General features: G+C 45.6%; 2 protein-coding genes across 7 annotated transcripts in view; one reads left to right on the top strand and one right to left on the bottom strand.

Annotated features, from left to right (window-relative positions):
* Positions 1-19,270, bottom strand: part of Mon1 (vacuolar fusion protein MON1 homolog) — a 476,225-nt gene that overhangs the window by 51,126 nt on the left and 405,829 nt on the right. The window lies entirely within an intron of this gene.
* LOC119173510 (glycerate kinase) overlaps positions 1-19,270 on the top strand; it is a 270,522-nt gene that overhangs the window by 142,266 nt on the left and 108,986 nt on the right. For all 6 annotated transcript variants that reach the window (XM_075896529.1, XM_075896530.1, XM_075896528.1 and 3 more), the window contains one exon: positions 10,879-11,078. In XM_075896529.1, the coding sequence (XP_075752644.1) occupies positions 10,879-11,078 (200 nt within the window). The remainder of the gene's footprint in view (positions 1-10,878; positions 11,079-19,270) is intronic.

The raw sequence follows: 19,270 nt of genomic DNA, 5'->3' as shown, positions 1-19,270 counted from the left end.
AAACTCCACTCGTCCTTGCTAACTTCGACGAGAATGCACCAACAGCCATCCATCCAGATGCCAGCAATGTGAGCCTAGGTGCTGTTCTTGTCCAATGCCAAGATGGTGTATAAAGAGTAGTTGCCTACGCTAGCAGAATGTTGACATCCGCCGAGTCCAACTACTCAACAACGGAGAAGGAGTGTCTAGCTGTCATTTTGGCAGTTGCGAAGTTATGCCCGTACTTATAAGGCCGCGCTTTCCAAGTCGTAAGTGACTTCACTCTCTTTGCTGGTTAAACAGCATGAAAGACCCATCTGGACGTTTAGCATGATGGAGCTTACGGTTTCATGAGTACGACATGGCCATAGTTTACAAGACCGTAAAGCAACACTTAGACGCTGACTGTTTGTCAAGGTCACGGATTGAATCACCGGCTACAGAGGATGATGAATTCACAGGTTTTTCAGGAGTTGTTGATGCAGGTATCATTTCTCGGCAACAACAAGATGATCGGGAGCTCAACCTGCTTATAGAATTCTTGAACGAATGAGCCAACAATGCACCAAGGGTGTTTTCGAAGAACTTATCGTCATTCTGTTTATAGGACAGAATTCTGTACAAAAAAAATTTCTCATCAACAAGGAGAAGCTATCTGCTGGTAGTTCCTGAAGCTCTCCGCAGAGAAATTTTACAAGCCTGTCATGACGAAGCCACTGCGGGTCACCTCGGTTTCACAAGAACGCTGACACGCGTCAAAAAAAAATATTACTGGCCAAGAATCGCAGCAGAGGTAAAACATTACGTCCGAACATGCATTGACTGTCAGCGCAAGGAGGACTACGGTTGTGCGTGAGTCGTGTGTCGCAGCGCTGGTGACTGGCCAAACAAGAAATTGTGCTTCCCGTCAGAAGCCTCCATCACCCCACAAGCGAGTGACGCAGGACTATCGCAACAAGGTTGCTTCGAAAAGTTACCGGACAGACTCCGCTACGAGAGGTTCGTCAATTGGACCTTTGCATTCAGCAAAGGACCCTACAAGTCCCTCAGCCAGTGGTCACCGCTACAAGCTTCGCAGCCATACTCAAGCCATGCAACAGGGACCTGCCGATTGACTAAAGACTTTGTCTCCCGGTAAAAACACTTCTTGCCTCTGTTCAAAGGAATTTTTAAGGTTAAGGAAGGTCGTAGAAAAAACGCGTTCAAAACGACCTACATGTAGATACATTGAACACCTGCTTAACCGTGTCTGTTGCACTTAAGGGTCTACATGCCATTGTGAAACCAGCCCTATCTAACGTGTCTCAGCAAAATATAGATAGGTGGGACAACATATTAAGAAATGCTTCAGTACAACTCACCCGAGTTATCCTTGATCATTATCGTTCTTCAAGCAAAAAAATCTTGCACCAACAAAATCAAATTTCAGCAAATATATGCCTGTCGTCTAATTAGTCCGCCGCATTAGAGGCATTCACATCTAAAAAGCATCGTGAAATCTACGCATTGAAAGTCAAGATAATGTCGCGTGACGGTGTTTGGTGCCCTAGCCAGAACAATGCATGTAATTACGTCCCTTTGCAAACGAATCTGGTACAAGCTTACCCCGATACTTCTTTGTCACCTTCCATTGACAAACATATCATCAAAGAGCAGAACAATATAGTAAATATTTCGGACATTGTACTAACTGCTGAGGAGCGCAGTGTTCTGTGCCGCGGTCTCAATTTCTTTCTGCCACAGGCAGACACAGTGAATTTCAATTACGGAAAAACTTGGATAATTTTGCCCGCCACCTATCCTTATGCGAGTTTTTTCATGACCAGCAAAATACAAATGGTTCCACAAGCATTACCTTCTGGAAAACGTTGGGTACCTCCTTCACAACGAGACAAATGCTTAGATATGTATATCAAAGCTGTGCAAAAAGATGTACTACAATCGTATTGAAAGCAAACGCCGTTTCACTGTAACCTATCCACCAGTGAAATGAAAGCACTAAATGCCTTGTCCTCTCGTAACGAGAACGCTATCAAGCCTGCGGACAAAGGTGGGGCTGTTGTCGTATTGAACAAGTCTGATTACGAAGCAGAGGCCCAAAGACAGGTAGCAGACACGAGTTTTTACAAGCGTCTAGATCATGACCCCACTGATCAATTTAAATTTCTTTTCCAGAGCACTTTGCTAGAGCTTCTAGAAAACAAAAAGGTGCCTGACAGTGCGATTTATTTTCTTATTCCCCTAAATCCTGTTCTCGGTCATTTTTACCTTTTGCCTAAAATACACAAGATAAACAACCCCGGCCGTCCCATTATTTTAGGTATAGGTACTGTCACAGAAAAATTGTCCAGCTATGTCGATTTTCTCATCAGTAGTATCCTAGCATCACTTCCGTCTTAAGCAAAGGACACTACCGACTTTGTTTCTGGTATAATTGATCTGATTATTCCTCAAGGTTCTTTTTTGGTCACGTTAGACGTAGCGTCTTTATACACCAACATTCCGCTTGTAGATGGAATAGCGGCAGTCGCCAGGTCCTATGAAGCAGCATCACCTGGTAAATTTATCGACAGCAACACATTAGCAGTACTGCTCAGGCTCATGTTAGATCTAAATAACTTTCAATTTGAAGGGCAACGTTATGTCCAAGTTTGTGGCACGTCAATGGGTACGCGTATCAGACCCAACTACGCCAATATATTCATGGGCCAGCTTGAAAGTGAATTTTTGTAACCCGCATGCTGAAACCTTTTTATTATAAACGTTACATCGATTACATTTTCCTTATTTGGCCGCATGGGGTACAGGAGTTTCTTTCTTTCATATCTGACTGTAATGATGCCATCCATCAATATCTTTTCTCACACCTATTCCACATCAACGCTTAGTTTTCTTGATGTAAGCATTTCGGTTGTAAATGATAAACTATCCACTGCTCTATACAGGAAGCCTACAGACCGGCAACAGTATTTGCACTTTGACAGTAGCCACATGAAACATTGCAAAACTAGCATCGCTTACAGTCAGGCCTTACGCTTTGAAGGAATCTGCTCAGAGCAATCACAGTTTCAAAAAAATTGCAGAACACTAAAGAATGCTCTAGTCAAGCAAAAACATCCACCGAATTAATTGATGATGCAATAAAACGTGCCGACATGTATAATCGCAGCACGTTGTTGTGCACTGCTAAAAACTCGACTCCCTCACCGCAGGCAAACTTAGTCCTTACCCATTCTGCGTCAGTTCCGCATGTTTCGAATGTGCTGACAAAGCACCACAATATTCTAATGCAAAGTGAATGCTTACGATCTATTTTCACCGAACCAGCTTAACCAGTGTATCGCAAAGCTAAAAATATTCGAGACATACTCTCGTCGTCATCATCGTCAAAAGCAGACAGTCCTGACACGATCGGGTGCCATCCTTGCCGAAAATCACGATGCAAAGTATGCCCATATATGCGCACATGCCAACAAGTCACCATTACTGGTTCTAACTTTCCCTTAAAAATCAAAGGCAGTCTTGACTGCCATTCTAAGAACGTGATATACATGATAGAATGTGCACTATGTGAAATACAGTACATTGGTCAAACAGAAGGGCCTTTTAAACTGCGTTTCAACAACCATAAATCTCATGCTAACACCTTGTCCCACTTGCCCATTTCAAGACACGTGCACCTCCCTGACCACTTTTTTGAAAATCCACATTTCATATTACTTAAATCTGGTTTCCACACAACTTATGGTAGAGAAGCCTGTGAATCATTCCTCATCTATAAGTTCGACGCCGTCGCGTCTGGTCTAAATGAAATTGTAGAAAAACTTAGTTGCCTATCTGGGTAACATGTATCACCCTGTCTATCTGTTCTCTACCTTGCTCAGCAAGTCGCACTACATTGTCTTTATCGGTTGATTACGTAGCAGCTTTGTATCGTCTTTGATATAGCTCTTTGTGATTTTTTTGTTATTAATTTTTTCTTCTTTTTTTCACCTTGCTATCACCGGTCGGACTACTCTTCATGTTATGTGCTTTATCTTAAGCACTTTATCTTTTATTCGTAAACAATGTGCTCGCACATGGAAACAATATCTTTTTACACGTGCATCAGGTGCCCTTTAAATTGTGTGACTTGCATTTATATATGCCCATATATCACCTTTCATGCCGGTTTTCATATATTTATCTTATTGATATGCACATGTATATAAACAGCACTCATGCCATAAACTGTAGTCTGATGAAGGCCGGATCCGCAACCGAAACGTCAATAAAATCACTTCGTATGTGCGTCTTCTTTACTGCGGATATATATATATATATATTGTCATGACCAAAAAAGACGCTGGCGCTTCGGCGTGCGGATAGCTAGAGCAAGGAGGAGGAAGACGAAGTCAGAATAAGAACAACTGGCCCAGGGCCGGGTGTTGTCTCTTGTTCTCTGTCTAGTACATTACAATGACGCAGTCGACGAAGAAGAAGTCTTACGTCCCGGCTTCGTCATCCAGGACAGCTGTGATAAGCGCCGCTTGAGGACGGCGTCAGGGCCTCCTCGGCAGCTGTTCACCTGCCGCCACTGCCACCACTGTTCGGGAACGGCGTCAAGACCTTCTCGGTGGCTGCAGTACACGTTATCGGTACCATTTCACAAGGGACGCTGTCCACGCGTCCTTGGCTATGGATTCTGCCGTCAGCGCAAGCCGACAAGTGAACTCACTGCGGGAAGCCACCGGTGCGTGTCTTCGTGGTTCGTCGGCAGCGCGGGCTTCTCCATCCAGGAACGCCGTTCACGCTTCTTTGGCGATGGAGTCAATAACCCGGCCGCCGCTTCAGCTGCCCATCGGATCATCAGTGGACGGTGTCCATACCTCCTCTGTGGTACCAGGGCATCGCCCAATGGACACTATGCTACCACTTCGCGGCCGTAATACGCACGGGCTCCTGTCCTTTGGGAATGCTGTTCAAGCTTCCCACGGCCCGCATTCCCTGTCCGGTACTCTTCCAACACATAAGCCGCCAAGAAACACTGTTCATGCTTCCTTGGACGTGCGTGTCACCACCGTGAATACTACTAGAACCACGTACTTCATGGACGCGAACCAAAGCGGTTCAGAAGCCTCGTGCGACAGTGCTGTGGAACTGCGGCGTACCATCACACTGCTCCGCGCCGAGACCAGCAAACTGACACCGTTGATCGCCGAGCGAGCTCCTACAATGTTGCCAGCATTGTGTGGCATTAACGCAGTGTTGGATGTAGCTGCCTCATACAACCTTGAGGCTAGCACACCGGAGCAACGCAGGGAGCTTCGGTCTTCTCTGATCGAGCTCTCACACCAGCTCGACTGCTTCCTGTCAGTGATCTCTGCATTGCCACCTGCCACCTCACAATCACCAGCCGTCTGCGAACTACCGGAATTCCACGGGGTCCGGAACGACGCCGACAGCTGGTGGCAACCGTCAACGCCATAGCAATGCGCGAGGCCTAGACGGAATCTCAGAAATGGACCGTGGCTATAGACCGTCTTCGGGAAGGTGCAGCGGCGTGGCACCGGTATGAAGACTTCAAGCTACAGTCCTGGGTAGAGTGGAGCTCCAAGCTCATAGCTGCCTTTGGCCGGACACTTTCCGATTTCCCTTCCACCACCCAGTCCAACCTGACCAGTACCGAGGATGGAGTTCAAGAAGGGTTCCATCTCGAGGCTGCAGCTGAGCACTCCAGTTCTCCACATGAGCTTCCAGACTCGCTGCTGGTACCGGACCCAAATTCGTGTCAGCCATCGGCCGCCCCGTCCTCTTTTGTGGGGAGAGATACAGAGGGGCACAGGGTAGCTGCACCCTTCGTCAACGCGCCCACTACTATATATCGAGCTCAAGTGGGGCGGCAGCTCCATGTCTCATCGCAGTCCTCCAGCCTGACAAAAGGCAACAAGACCACCCTCGAGTCTCAGCAATTGGCATCGCAGCCTGTCCAGAACGCCGACAGCAGTGAAGACCAGTGCCCCAAACTGTACCAACGGAATTGCCTGCTAAGCGTGCTGCGACCGCTACGAGATAGCCATGGTCACCGACCAGAGTGTTCGACAGCCCCGCAAGGCGAGGCATTGCGTCCACGAGAGGGACCCCACAGACGCAGCCAATACGATGACAGCTTCACAGAATGTCCTGCCGCAGGTGCCAAGACCAGCCATGAATTATGTTTTCGGCCACACATCACAGAAGTTGTGTACCCACTCTTGACACCAGCTTGGGATACGCTTTCGGCAACCCTCGTCCGGCGTTTTACGTCAGCCGCTGATTTTGCGGCCCGTCCGAAGCACGCTGTCAGGTGCATGTTTAGCTGCTTCCCACAGAAAGTCTCTGCATGGTCGAGACCAACCACAAGGATGCAGCCAGTCTCAAACTCCCGATAGACTTGTGGCAGACTCCGGCACCTAGTTCCAGCGTGGTCGAAGCCGACCTCCGAGATGCAGCCAGTATCGACCACCAGACTTCTGGCAGATACCTGGACAAAATCGCATCATGGCCGAGAGCGTTGGCCACAACGGGGCAGCCAGTGCCGGCCGCCTGAGTCCACAGCACTTTTTCAAGAGACATTGGTGTGGAAAAGAGCGACCGGCTCGAGGCAGCCAGTGCCGTCCACCAGAGACGCTTTCCCCAGACCGTCGCTCCATCTTGCATTGTGGTCCGGGCTGACCACCACGATGCAGCCAAGCCTGCCCATAAAAACTTTGCCGCCAGCTCCGCGCGCGCAGTCAAGGCCGAGTATTATGACCAAGAAAGACACTGGGGCTTTGGCGCGCGGATAGCTAGAGCAAGGAGGAGGAAGATGAAGTCAGAATAAGAACAGCTGTCCCAGGATCGGGTGTTGTCTCTTGTTCTCTGTCTCGCTCGTCACAATATATATATATATATATATATACTGCGGCGGCTGCATTTTCGATGAAGGCGGAAATGTTGTAGGCCCGTGTGCTCAGATTTGGGTGCACGTTAAAGAACCCCAGGTGGTCGAAATTTCCGGAGCCCTCCACTACGGCGTCTCTCATAATCATATGGTGGTTTTGGGACGTTAGACACACATATCAATCAACAATATATATATATATATATATATTGTGGGCATTATATATAAATAAATATATATATATTGTGGGCATATATACAAATAAATGACCACTACGCCACTATAAATAACCACTAGGCCATCGCAAGGCGGCGATGGCGTAGTGGTTAGAGCGTCAGCCTCCATGCAAAGGTCCGTGGCTCAAAACGCGGTGCCGCGCAGTTCCAAACCGGATAAAAAAAAATCCGCGTGGTGATGGAACTGCATTAAGAGGCCTGGTGTGCGGCCTCACCGATAACCACCGCTGGGAACGCACACCCTCACCAGAGAAGGATTGGCCACCCTGGTGCAGTATCTGGCCACTACTTCCCACATGCATACGTCAATTAACTCACGGCCCTCAGTCCCCAGCAGCTGCGAAGCAACTGACCACGGCGGTCAGATCTGCAACGGCGGCGTTCAGATCTGCAGAGGGTGCTAAAAATCTCTGGATCCGCACAAGCCGCCATTGGAACCTGAACTTGGCAACGTTTAACGCTAAAACCTTATCTAGTGAGGGATGTCTAGCTGTACTATTCGAGGAGCTAGAGGGTGTTAAATGGGATATAATAGGGCTCAGTGAGGTTAGGAGGACAGATGAGGCCTATACGGTGCTACAGAATGGGCACGCCCTTTGCTATCGGGGCTTGGCAGACAGAAGAGAACTGGGAGTGGGGTTTCTAATTCACAGAAATATAGCTGGCAACATAGAGGAATACTATAGCATTAATGAAAGGGTGGTAGGTATCGTCATTAAATTGAATAACAGATACAAGATGAAGGTGGTACAGGCTTACGCGCCTACATCCAGCCATGATGACGCTTCAGTTGAAAGCTACTGTGAAGACATGGAATCTGCAATGAGTAAGATAAAAACACAGTATACTATAGTGATGTGCGACTTTAATGCAAAGGTAGGGAAGAAGCAGGCTGGCGACCAGGCAGTAGGAGATTATGGCACTGGTACTAAAAACGCCAGAAGAGAACTACTAGTAGAATTCACAGAACACAATAATTTACCGATTTTGAATACCTTCTACTGAAAACGAGAAAACCGCAAGTGGACATAGAGGAGCCCTAATGGCGAAAATAAGAACGAAATAGACTTTATAATGAGTGCACACCCAGGAATCGTGCAGGATGTTGAAGTGGTTGGCAAAGTACGATGCAGTGACCACAGAATGGTACGCTCTCGAATTAGCCTAAACTTGAAGAAGGAACGACAGAAACTGATATGCAAGAAGCCAATCAATGAGCTAGCACTGAGAGGGAAAGTACAGGAATTCAGAGTGTCGCTTCAGAACAGGTACTCAGCTCTTAGGAAACCAACCTTAGCGTAGATACAATGAATGATAATCTGACGAGTACCATTACGGTGTGTGCAGTGAAAGTTGGGGGCAGGGTAGTTAGACAAGACACTGGCAAGCTTTCCCAGGAAACGAAGAATCTAATTAAGAAGCGTCAAATCATGAAAGTCTCAAGTACAACAGACAAAATAGAACTGGCAGAACTTTCGAAGCTGGTTAATAGGCGTAAGGTATGCGATGTAAGAAGGTATAACATGGAGAGAATTGAACACGCTTTGAAAAACAGAGGAAGCGTCGAACCAGTGAAGAGGAAACTCGGAATAGGCAAAAATCGAATGTATGCACTAAGGGATAAACAAGGCAAAATAACTACCAATATGAATAGGATAGTTAAAATAGCGGAGGAGTTTTACAGAGATCTGTACAGTAGCGGAGTCAACCACGACCCTAATACTATAAGAACTGGCAGTAACCCAGATGACACCCCACCAGTAATGATAGAAGAAGTCAGAAAAGCTTTGGAGAGCATGCAAAGAGGCAAAGCTGCTGGTGAGGATCAGGTAACATCAGATCTGCTGAAAGATGGAGGACAGATTGTGTTAGAAAAACTAGCCACGCTGTTTACGAGGTGTCTCCTGACGGGAAGAGTACCAGAGTCTTGGAAGAACGCTAACATCATCTTAATACATAAGAAAGGAGATGACAAGGACTTGAAGAATTACAGGCTGATCAGCTTGCTCTCTGTAGTATACAAGCTATTTACAAAGGTAATTGCTAACAGAGTAAAGAAAACATTAGAATTCAATCAACCAAAGGAGCAAGCAGGATTTCGAACAGGCTTTTCAACAATTGACCACATTCATACTGTCAATCAGGTAATAGAGAAATGCTCAGAATATAACCAACCACTATACATAGCCTTCATAGATTATGATAAGGCATTTGATTCAGTAGAAATATCAGCCGTCATGCAGACACTATGGAATCAGGGCATAGATGAAGTATGTATAAACATTCTGGAAGAAATCTACAGAGGATCAACTGCTACCATGGTGCTTCATAAAGAAAGCAACAGAATACCAATCAAGAAGGGTGTAAGGCAAAGAGACACAATCTCCCCAATGCTATTTACCGCATGCTTACAGGAGGTTTTCAGAAGCCTAGAATGGGAACAGTTAGCGATAAGAGTTAATGGAGAGTACCTTAGTAATCTGCGCTTCGCCGATGACATTGCATTGCTGAGTAACTCAGGGGACGAATTGCAACTCATGATTACGGAGTTAGACAAGGAGAGCAGAAAGGTGGGTCTTAAAATTAATCTGCAGAAAACGAAAGTAATGTACAACAACCTCGGAAAAGAGCAGCGCTTCGAGATAGGTAATAGTGCCCTTCAAGTTGTAAAAGACTATGTCTACTTAGGGCAGCTAATAACCGCGGAGCCGAACCCTGAGATTGAAGTAACTAGAAGAATAAGAATGGGGTGGAGCACATTCGGCAAGCACTCTCAAATTATGACAGGTAGATTGCCACTATCCCTCAAGAGGAAGGTATATAACAGCTGTATCTTGCCGGTACTTAGCTACGAAGCAGAAACCTGGAGACTTACAAAGAGGGTTCAGCTTAAATTGAGGACGACGCAGCGAGCAATGGAAAGAAAAAGGGTAGGTGAAACCTTAAGAGATAAGAAGAGAGCAGAGTGGATTAGGGGACAAACGGGGGTTAAAGATATCATAGTTGAAATAAAGAAGAAGAAATGGACAGGGGCCGGGCATGTAGCGCATAGACAGGATAACCGCTGGTCATTAAGGGTAACAAACTGGATTCCCAGAGAAGGGAAGCGGGTTAGGGGGAGACAGGAGGTTAGGTGGGCAGATGAGATTAAGAAGTTTGCGGGTATAAATTGGCAGCAGCATGCACAGGATCGGTTTAACTGGCGGAACATGGGAGAAGTCTTTGTCCTGCAGTGGACGTAGTCAGGCTGATGATGATGATGATATTAATGAAGTGGCACCCTTGGAGCATTAATGCTAATGTTGCTATGTTAAAACTGCTCCCCCCTCCCAAAAAAAAAAGGAAAGAAGTTTGTAGCACGATTCGCACCAACGACCTCACTGCTCTGAAAGTTACGCGCTGGCTTACGGAGCCACAGCCACTGTTCTGTGCAGTGGGTTTATCAAGCCGGTTTTGTATTGTTGTCATGCTGGACTTCGCGTAACGCTTGCTGTTTCTGACATATTGATACATCTTTCCTTACATGATCAAAAATTTGTGCCCGAGTGCAAGACTGGCGTATATTTCATGATTCTACTGCTTGCACCATCTCTTGTGTCTGTTCAAAAGCACATATTTTTGCCCCTCATTCTGTAAGTACATATGCATCACTCGGCCACTGAGGTGGACACTGTCTGGTCTGATTGATTGCATAGTTGACACTTGCAACACGTATGTGTTTTTCTGTAATCACCATTGTTGTCTCACCCACTTGTTGTGCAGGTGGTGGCTCGGCTTTGCTGACATACCCAGTGCCGCCCTTGACCCTGAAAGATGTCACTCGAACCACGCAGCTGCTGCAGTCGAATGGGGCTCGCATCACGGAGATCAACGCAGTTCGCAAGCGCATATCGGCTGTCAAGGGCGGGGGCCTGCTGCGACAGACCACTGCTCAGATGCTGTCACTCATTCTGTCCGATGTAGTGAGTTGATCCAGAGAGCTTTCTTTTACTCCTGTCCTTGCTCCAGCAGTGCTTGGATAGCAAAATTTTTAGGATAGATGTGGTTGTGACATTTGAAGGCACACTAAAATGAAACTATGGCTTCGTTTTGATTGACCAACTCTGGGCAGTTGAGCAGGCCCTTGAAGCAGCGGACAGATGTCCCGGCTCGGGTTTTCCATGTGCTGACATGGGAGACCCGAGTCGGGACATCGATTTGCGGGACCATTGAGGAAGTTTTTTCATTCATTCATTAAATTGACAAACTGTATTCTTAGAACTCCATAGTCATGTTTCAGCATCCTAATTAATTATTGAGGAAAAAATCAAGTTTGAAGTTTTATTGTTAATTATTGTGCCGAAATGTTGGCACAGGACTTGAAAAATTTTCAAAATGTATTTTTCATAAGATCGGCTTGATAAAATTTTCTGAAAGTTGATATCCTAGATCTGTGACCCCCACAGATGACAATGTACTTCATTTCATCGGCCTACGTTGGACCCAGTATACACCTTAAAAATATATGACGTCATGGTGTTTGGTGTGGGCGTCTCCACCCACATTTTCTTTTCGCTTGTTTTCTCACTTACCAAGCATTGTGTGGCGGTAAGGGTGGCATTCTTGGTATTTTGAAATTGTATTTCACTAATACATAAAAAATCGCTGTGCTCTTTAGTGTGTTTTTATGATTCCATGAGTCAAAGCGGTAGAGGGAGAAGTTCATATTAGTCAGACCTGTGCCCCCCAAAAGATGTAATACTGACAGTGCAAGAGCAGCGCTGAGCTTTGTAGTTGTTGATGAAGTTACCTCCAGATCAAATGTGTCTCCCACTTGTATTCTAGCACAAATCTTTTGTATCCACATGCATTCCCAATTCCACATACATACTGTATCCTTTGTTTTGGGCATGTTATTTAATTGCAATAATAATCAAGGGCATTCCAGACTGTTCTAAGACATTCAGGTGAGCCAAGCAATAGATAAGATGTAAAACATTTAGTTTGAGATTACCTGTCACATTCAAAGAGAAAAAAAAGTTTGCATCTCGAAGTGTGCTGTGGAAAAGCATTGTCCTGAGGCTGGAACGATTGCATGGAAACAAAAAAATACTTGCAGCACGTTAGTGCACGTAGAAAGGTTGAAGGTGGCCCCGCAGCAGTGGTCTAGTGGCTGTGGCACTTGGCTGCGAACCTGCAGGTCGTGGGATCGAATACATTTTTCATGGAAGTGACAGTACTGCAGGCCCGTGTGCTCAGATTTGGGTGCACGTAAAAGAACCCCAGGTGGTCGAAATTTCCGGAGCCCTCCACTACGGCGTCTTTCATAATCATATGATGGTTCTGGGACATAAACCCCACATATCAATCAATTAATCAAAGATTGAAAATGCACTACATGAGTAATGTCAGGTTGTGTATAGTGCCATTGAATACTGGGCACCACTTCATACTTATATGTGCACAATATGCAGGGGGGGCGGGGGGGGAATGAAGAATGAAGCCTGGGTTGCTTGGCACCAGTTAGGGCTTGGCCTCTGATGGCTGGCCTGCCTTCATGCTTCAGATGTAAAAACAGTGAAAAAAAGAGAAAACACAGGCGCTGAAGTCGCAACTAAAAATTTTTTTGGAAGGCACATGCACATATATCAAGGCTCTACTTATGCAGCACACCATGGCATCTGTGCAGCAGAGCAAGTAGGATACAAAGATTACCTTTATGACGAAATGCAACTTGTGTGTAAACATATTATAAATTTTTTTATTAATAAATTTCTTAGCACGCACAAAAAACATACCAACACTCCCAGCTATCTGTTGCACTTTAGTGTGTAAACACCCGAGAGAAAATAACAAACCTTCTACTGAGAAAAACATGCTTAGTTGTTCACAAAAAATAATCGCTGTAACGCAACATTGCTGTGTCTACATTTCACCAAGAGCCATAGGCCATTCACTCATGCACCTTTCTTCCTCTCTTTCAATGTAAAATGCTTCCATCACCTTTTTAGTGCATTTGTCCCCATGCCAAACAAACAAGTGGTTTTCTCTGCCATCGGCTGGCAGCTGCACTCTCTGCAATGTGCTTGCAATTTCAAATAACCGGAAGTCGTTATTGAGGCTAACTGTTTTCTTAATTTTACATTGATGCATCCTGGTGTGTTCTATGTAAGCACCCCCCCCCTCCCCCCCGCATGATAGTGTGACCAATATACCTTATTTACTCGCATATTAAACCCACCCCTGACCTTAGCCTTCAAAAAAGAAAAAAACTTTTTTCTAATGTATCTGTTCATTTTTTTTTTGGTGTGATAGCCAGTGCCATTGACGGTTGAAACAACAATAAATCAAGACATTAGATCACAAAATAAGAATGCACTAAAATTGAAAACATAGTTTTGCAACCATGCTAAAAAGTTGCGAGCAGTGCAAGTGCAGACGACGTCCGTAAAAATTTGAAGGTCGTGACCCTTACATTTTATGGCAAAGCGCCATTTGTCCAATGCAGGAGAAAACTCTTTGCTGATAGCGTCAAGCAAGCACAGCGGCACGAAAACAAGGCGCGTGGCATAGAGCATGGCCTCCAAGATGGCGAGCGCGCCAAAACGTTCCGCACTCCTGCCATTTTGAAGGCCATGCATAGAGTTTCATTATTATATGACACTCTATAACGCGTAGCCTTCAAACTGGCACGCCCGTGATGTAGAAACACACCGCGCGTTCACCATTTGCCGACTGCGCGTTATGCACCCGCAACGTTTCTGCGCCGAAATCCGACGCTGCGTTTTATTGCAGTTATATGAACACTCTCAGCTGGGTTTTGCTGCCGAAGTCGGTGTCACTCACTGTATATGTATACGTATCTATATATATACAAAAACTCAAAAAAGAAAAAAAAAGCCACCCGCGCTAGGTGTGTGCAGCTTGGATGGATGCGCCGACACGCGCTTATCTCCCACGCGTAGTTTGCCGCTCGAATTGGGAGGGGGGGGGGGGTTCAGACGCTTGCACGCACACCCTTATCCTTTGATATGAAGAATCGTGTGCCTACGGCTTTGACCGGAGTGATTGGGTTTAGTAGTTGCTGGGTGCACAAAAATCACTTTGCTCGCTGGGGAGGCCCAATTTGCGAAAAGAGTGTGCTTTTCAAGCATACTGAAGTAATAACAGGGACACTTGTTCGCCCTCATCTGTACCTGTGGTTACGTTTAGTGCATTGTTTTTGTTTAAACAGCGTGTTACGTGTCGAGCGGTAAACGTTGTTATTTCACTCTCGTCCTGTGTGTCTTGTTTTTGTGCATTATGTGTGCGCGAATAGGGAACTGCACATTTCAATCTGCTATCCTCAGCATTACACTCTAAGTTGTTGCTATCGCACTCATTGCTTCGCCTTTGTGGTGAAACTCTGAGTTTGTTGTTGTCGGGTTTGTCGTTGTGAACTTAGTTGGGACACCTGCTTCACTAGCTACATGGCTGGTTACAAACAGCATGCGCTGGAGCATTGGAACCCAGCGGCTGGACGACACTTCAGCGTTGATCCCTGCGCTTTCATTACGGGAGGAAAAAAAAAAGAGCTTCGGGCTACAAAAAAGATTTGTGATGCATTTCATGACCCCAAACAAGCAAAGCCGTCACTCGAGTTTTTCGCTGCTGTAACTCCCGTGACTTTTTTTCTTGCGCATATTGAACCCTCTCCCCAAATTGGCATGAGCTTTTCTGAAAAAAAAAAGTGGGTTTCTTACGTAAGTAAATACAGTACAACGTGTGATTCACATTGAACATATCTATTGTTTTTCTGGAGAGAGTGCGCAAATCCGAACTTCTAAGCAAGCGGGAGCAAATATACGACATCTTATTGGGAGCTGACAGTACAACACACACCCCATACCTACTGGCCACACTCCTCGAGCAAAGGGAAAACTTGTGCAAGTAGGGGACTACAACTGATTTTAGATGCGAAGCAGCTCTTTGACTAGTCTGTGTAACGCTGCCCTCCATCCGCACCATGCTTCTCTGGTCGCAGGTTTTGGGGCGGTGCCAAGTAGGTCACACTATTCCTCACACTGCACTCGCGTTAACATCACTCTCTCCGTAGCAACGTCTTTCTGCGATGAAACTTACAGAAAACCGGACCTGCCTCCCGTGTCCTTGCGTTTCAAACAAGCGTTAACTCGAGTGAACGCTGCACCGAGTTTGCTTCAAAGCGTTTTTTCAGCACCCGCTTCCACGCCCGTTTCAACCAGGTCAACGCCATGCGCACCGCTGCTGCTTCGCATTCCATCAGGGTTTCCTTCGGGGAGATGGTACATAGTTTTTGCATGCGCTCTTTTTTTCTACGCATCCTATTAACGCCTTTGACCCACTTGGTTAGTTTTTGACAGCCCCTCAAGATATCCGTATCATGGTAGCCCGTCAACTTAGCCTTTCAACTCGGCTCAGGAAACTTTTCTTTGTCGCATGTGTGCACATTTTCTGGAGTGCAGCTTGCAGTGCGGCATCAATAATGGCGGGCTTGACTATTTTAGAATGGCCAGTAAACGGCAAGCTTGTAGAGCCAACACGAATGTTCCTCATGAAAGTGCAGTCTAATATCTAAAAAGTAAAACTTTTTTTTTTCTGGTTGCTCGTAGGTGAACTTTAATCCATGGCAAGAATCCTTAAAAATGTTTAATACTAATCAGTTCTTATTCAATGCTGACTGCCAATTTTGATTAAATTTCAGGAATCATTTACATACTGAAAAAGGTGGCAGGACAAGTTGTGCAACTTTGGCAATAAACCTGTCGACTTGACCCAGGAAAATATAACCCTAAATCGGTGCCACCCTAGATTCAATGCAAACCCTAGATTTTTGGACGTAAATGCCCCTTTTCCATTCTACAAACATAGACTGCAAGTAAAACGTCAGTAATTCTGGAAAGTTTTCCAAGGAAATGTCACAACTGTCAACGAACTTGACTTAATTTACTCAACAACAGAAGATTTAGCACTGCAGGAGTTCACCACCCAGTAATGTATCCTTGATGTTGATGCTGAATGCTGAACATGAACCCTGGTTACTAGTTCTGAGAAAAATCTACTACACATTTCGAGTTCTTGACTGCAAGAGGATTGGCAACATTGAGGGTTCCCAGGTGCATCTGCAAGTAAGTCGATATTGTTACGGGGAAAAAAACAGACATAATATCTGAGATGGCCAAGTCCCGTTTTCTGAAATAATGGCTCTGGACGGAGAATTGAGTTTATGGGTTCTTATTGCGAAGAAAAACTTCGGAGTTTAACAGTTTATTGCCTTTTTTACTCTATTGACGAGACCACACACATCTTGCAGCATAGCAGTGACCTTCCCTGTTTCGGCCTCCCTGTTTGAACGTCCACTCTTTTGAAATTATTAAACATCTGCCTCAGATTTTTTATTAAAAATGCCCTCTTTAATGACCACAAACATTCCCTCCTTATCTGACAAGCAAACCCTAAGACTATTTCTCTACGACGAACTTTTCAGCCAAGGGCCTTCGCTTATCCAACGACCTTTGAGCGCACACATTGATACAGTCAGACATTCATCTTATTTGCTCACCTTCAGGCACATATGGGGAAAGGCCTCTTGAAAAAGCAACCTTGTTAACTTCATCCGGCATAAAGCAATCACCAAGAAGATGCACTTCACCTTGAGTCAGTCTTTTCTTTTTCCTGAGCGTCGGTCGCACAGTGTTCCGAAGGAACTTGGTGATTCTCTTGGTCATCATTCTTTCAAGCAGCACCGTGGTCTGTATGCTGGCTCAGTCGAGCAGGCCACCACCAAAAATGAACCTGCCTCCGAGCACAAAATGTGGCTTATTCTTCAAGCATGTGCTACCGAATGCTTGAGGAAATCGCACATCCCTTGTAGATCCGGCGGGCACAGGTACTGTTTGATATACCAAGAGCAAACCCAGGAAGGTTGCAGAGTTTGCTCTTGCAATATCCAGCAACCAGGAGGCGGTCACGCAAACTGCTGAGAGGTTCTGCTGTAGCTCAACCATTGTGGTGACCGCCATCGTCTCTTCGAATTTCTCACCAAAGTTGCTGGTGTGCTTGCCGCACAGGATGCATTCAGTGTGTTTGCTGAAATCTTGTGTGTGTTGCTGAAAGCCTTCACCGGTCAGAAGTAGGTGCTGGTGCTTGGGGCAGAGGACCCTTCCTTCTATTATGATAGGACCTGGAAGTATTGTGTGCTGTGGTTACCTATGACCCTCTTTTAACTTGAACAGTGTCGCCTGTTCCTAGTGACACTAGTGTCCTCATCTCTGGTGATGTTCACAGGCCTTAATTTTTAGAATGGCACAGGCATTGGGCAACATCATTTTCAGTCTCCTTTCTTAGTAACACCTTATAGGATGGCACCCTTCTTTGGTGCCATCTTGTAAGCAACTAATCGCAGCCCAACGTCTTTTTTTTTCACCTCAATTGTTTCTTTAAAATTCTCCTAATGATTCGCACCCCTTTTTCCACAAGACTTCTTTGAATAGGGAGATCTGCTATGTCTCTTGATTCAGTGGCGATAACATTTTTAATGTCATGTGTCGTGGCACCACTTTTCAAACCAAAGTACTTTGTATGCCTCCTTCATAGGAATGATGGCATACGTATAACCGGAATATAGGCCGAATTAAAAAAAAAAACAGTCATGAAATGTCCCACTATGGTCAAGTGAAGTCAACCGTCGACATCCCAGTGATAGGAATCACTTTGTTTATTACCAACCTTGTGCCGTAGTTGAGCCCCATTTTGCGTTTTGCTCTTGTCTTTTGAATTCATCTGTAACCTGAGCTCTTTTTTTTTTTTTGTTCTCATACTCAACTGTCAACCGGCAGCTAACAGCAGTTCACGATAGCGTTAAAGAAAGGAGTGATCGAGTTCACCAAGGCATAAAGAAAGCTAGTCTGAAGTGTATGAAACATGTTCTGGGATGGTAGTGCACAGGAAGGCAACTGAGAGCTGTGAATCGCAGACAATAACTGAAAGATCTTTGTACAGATATTCTTGCTGCTCAAATCTTGTCAGATACTCTTTCCTTATTGCTTCCTGCAATGCTCACTGGTGTGATAACAGTGGAACATATGGCTATGATCAGCAGGCAGATCGAGTGCACTGTTAACTGCTGGCAGACGAAGAAGGATCAGATCACAACTCAAGCATTCAGAAGAAAACATTGTTTCAATGATAGACCACAGCATATCTAGAGCTGAAGACAAAGGTTGCAGAATTTATTCGGGACCACCACTCAAGTCATGGTTGCGACCGGTACTGCGCCACCCTCCAAGTACCGTAGTTGACTTTATCAAGGAGGCTACGGCTATTGAGCAAGCCCTCCATCAATGATGCGGGCAGTATCATCGAATGTCTAGTAGCGCCCCAATCAATGCTGCCGCCATACCTGAGAATCAAAGCTCCCTGCGAGACCTCATTAGCGAGATACTAGTTCGCGAAGAACTGCAAAAGTTCCGGACTCCAGTTGCTCAAACCCTCGTTGCATCCGTCGCTGAACTGGTACGCGACGAAATCCGCCATGCATTTTCTACCGCTAGTCCTGATGGCCAGCACCGTCCCATGAGCTACACCGCCGCTCTGCGACGTTCACCATCTGGTACATCGCCGCCATACCACCCAGTGCTGACGGCCCCCTTTCTTTATCGAAATAGAAAATAAACGAAAGAGTTTTTGTCACCGTTACTTTGCGACAGCTATTCCTTTCCACTTAATTGGTACAAATAAACATATGAAAAAATAAACAATGGCATATATACATATATACAGTCCTACATGGGTGAGAGCAAAAGTTCTCCTATATGGGCGGCAGAACAAACACGTAGACGACACGCTAACTTTTAACTTTTGTCCGCTCAATAGTCACTAATCTTCGTTTCTTTGAAGAAGTGTTGCAGCACCTTCATTGCTTTGCCGTTTGTTTCGGATGGCCATTGACTTAGTATTTTATTCAACCCGACGGCCCCTCAGAGCAGACCTTGAGCCGACCGCCTAGTCAACCGATGTACCACCAGCTGTCCACAGCAGCATCATGGACATCGTCGCAAGAAGGGAGGCTCAGACGTCCACCACTCCGAAGAACAGACGCAATCGATTGACGTCCACTATGCTTTAACTGCGGAGGTGCAGGTCATATTGCCCGTCA

This window comes from Rhipicephalus microplus, chromosome 5 (genome assembly GCF_043290135.1).
Source record: "Rhipicephalus microplus isolate Deutch F79 chromosome 5, USDA_Rmic, whole genome shotgun sequence".
Classification (NCBI taxonomy): domain Eukaryota; kingdom Metazoa; phylum Arthropoda; class Arachnida; order Ixodida; family Ixodidae; genus Rhipicephalus; species Rhipicephalus microplus.
The sequence above is the reverse complement of the archived record's forward strand: the minus strand, read 5'-3'. Positions and strand labels throughout refer to the sequence as shown.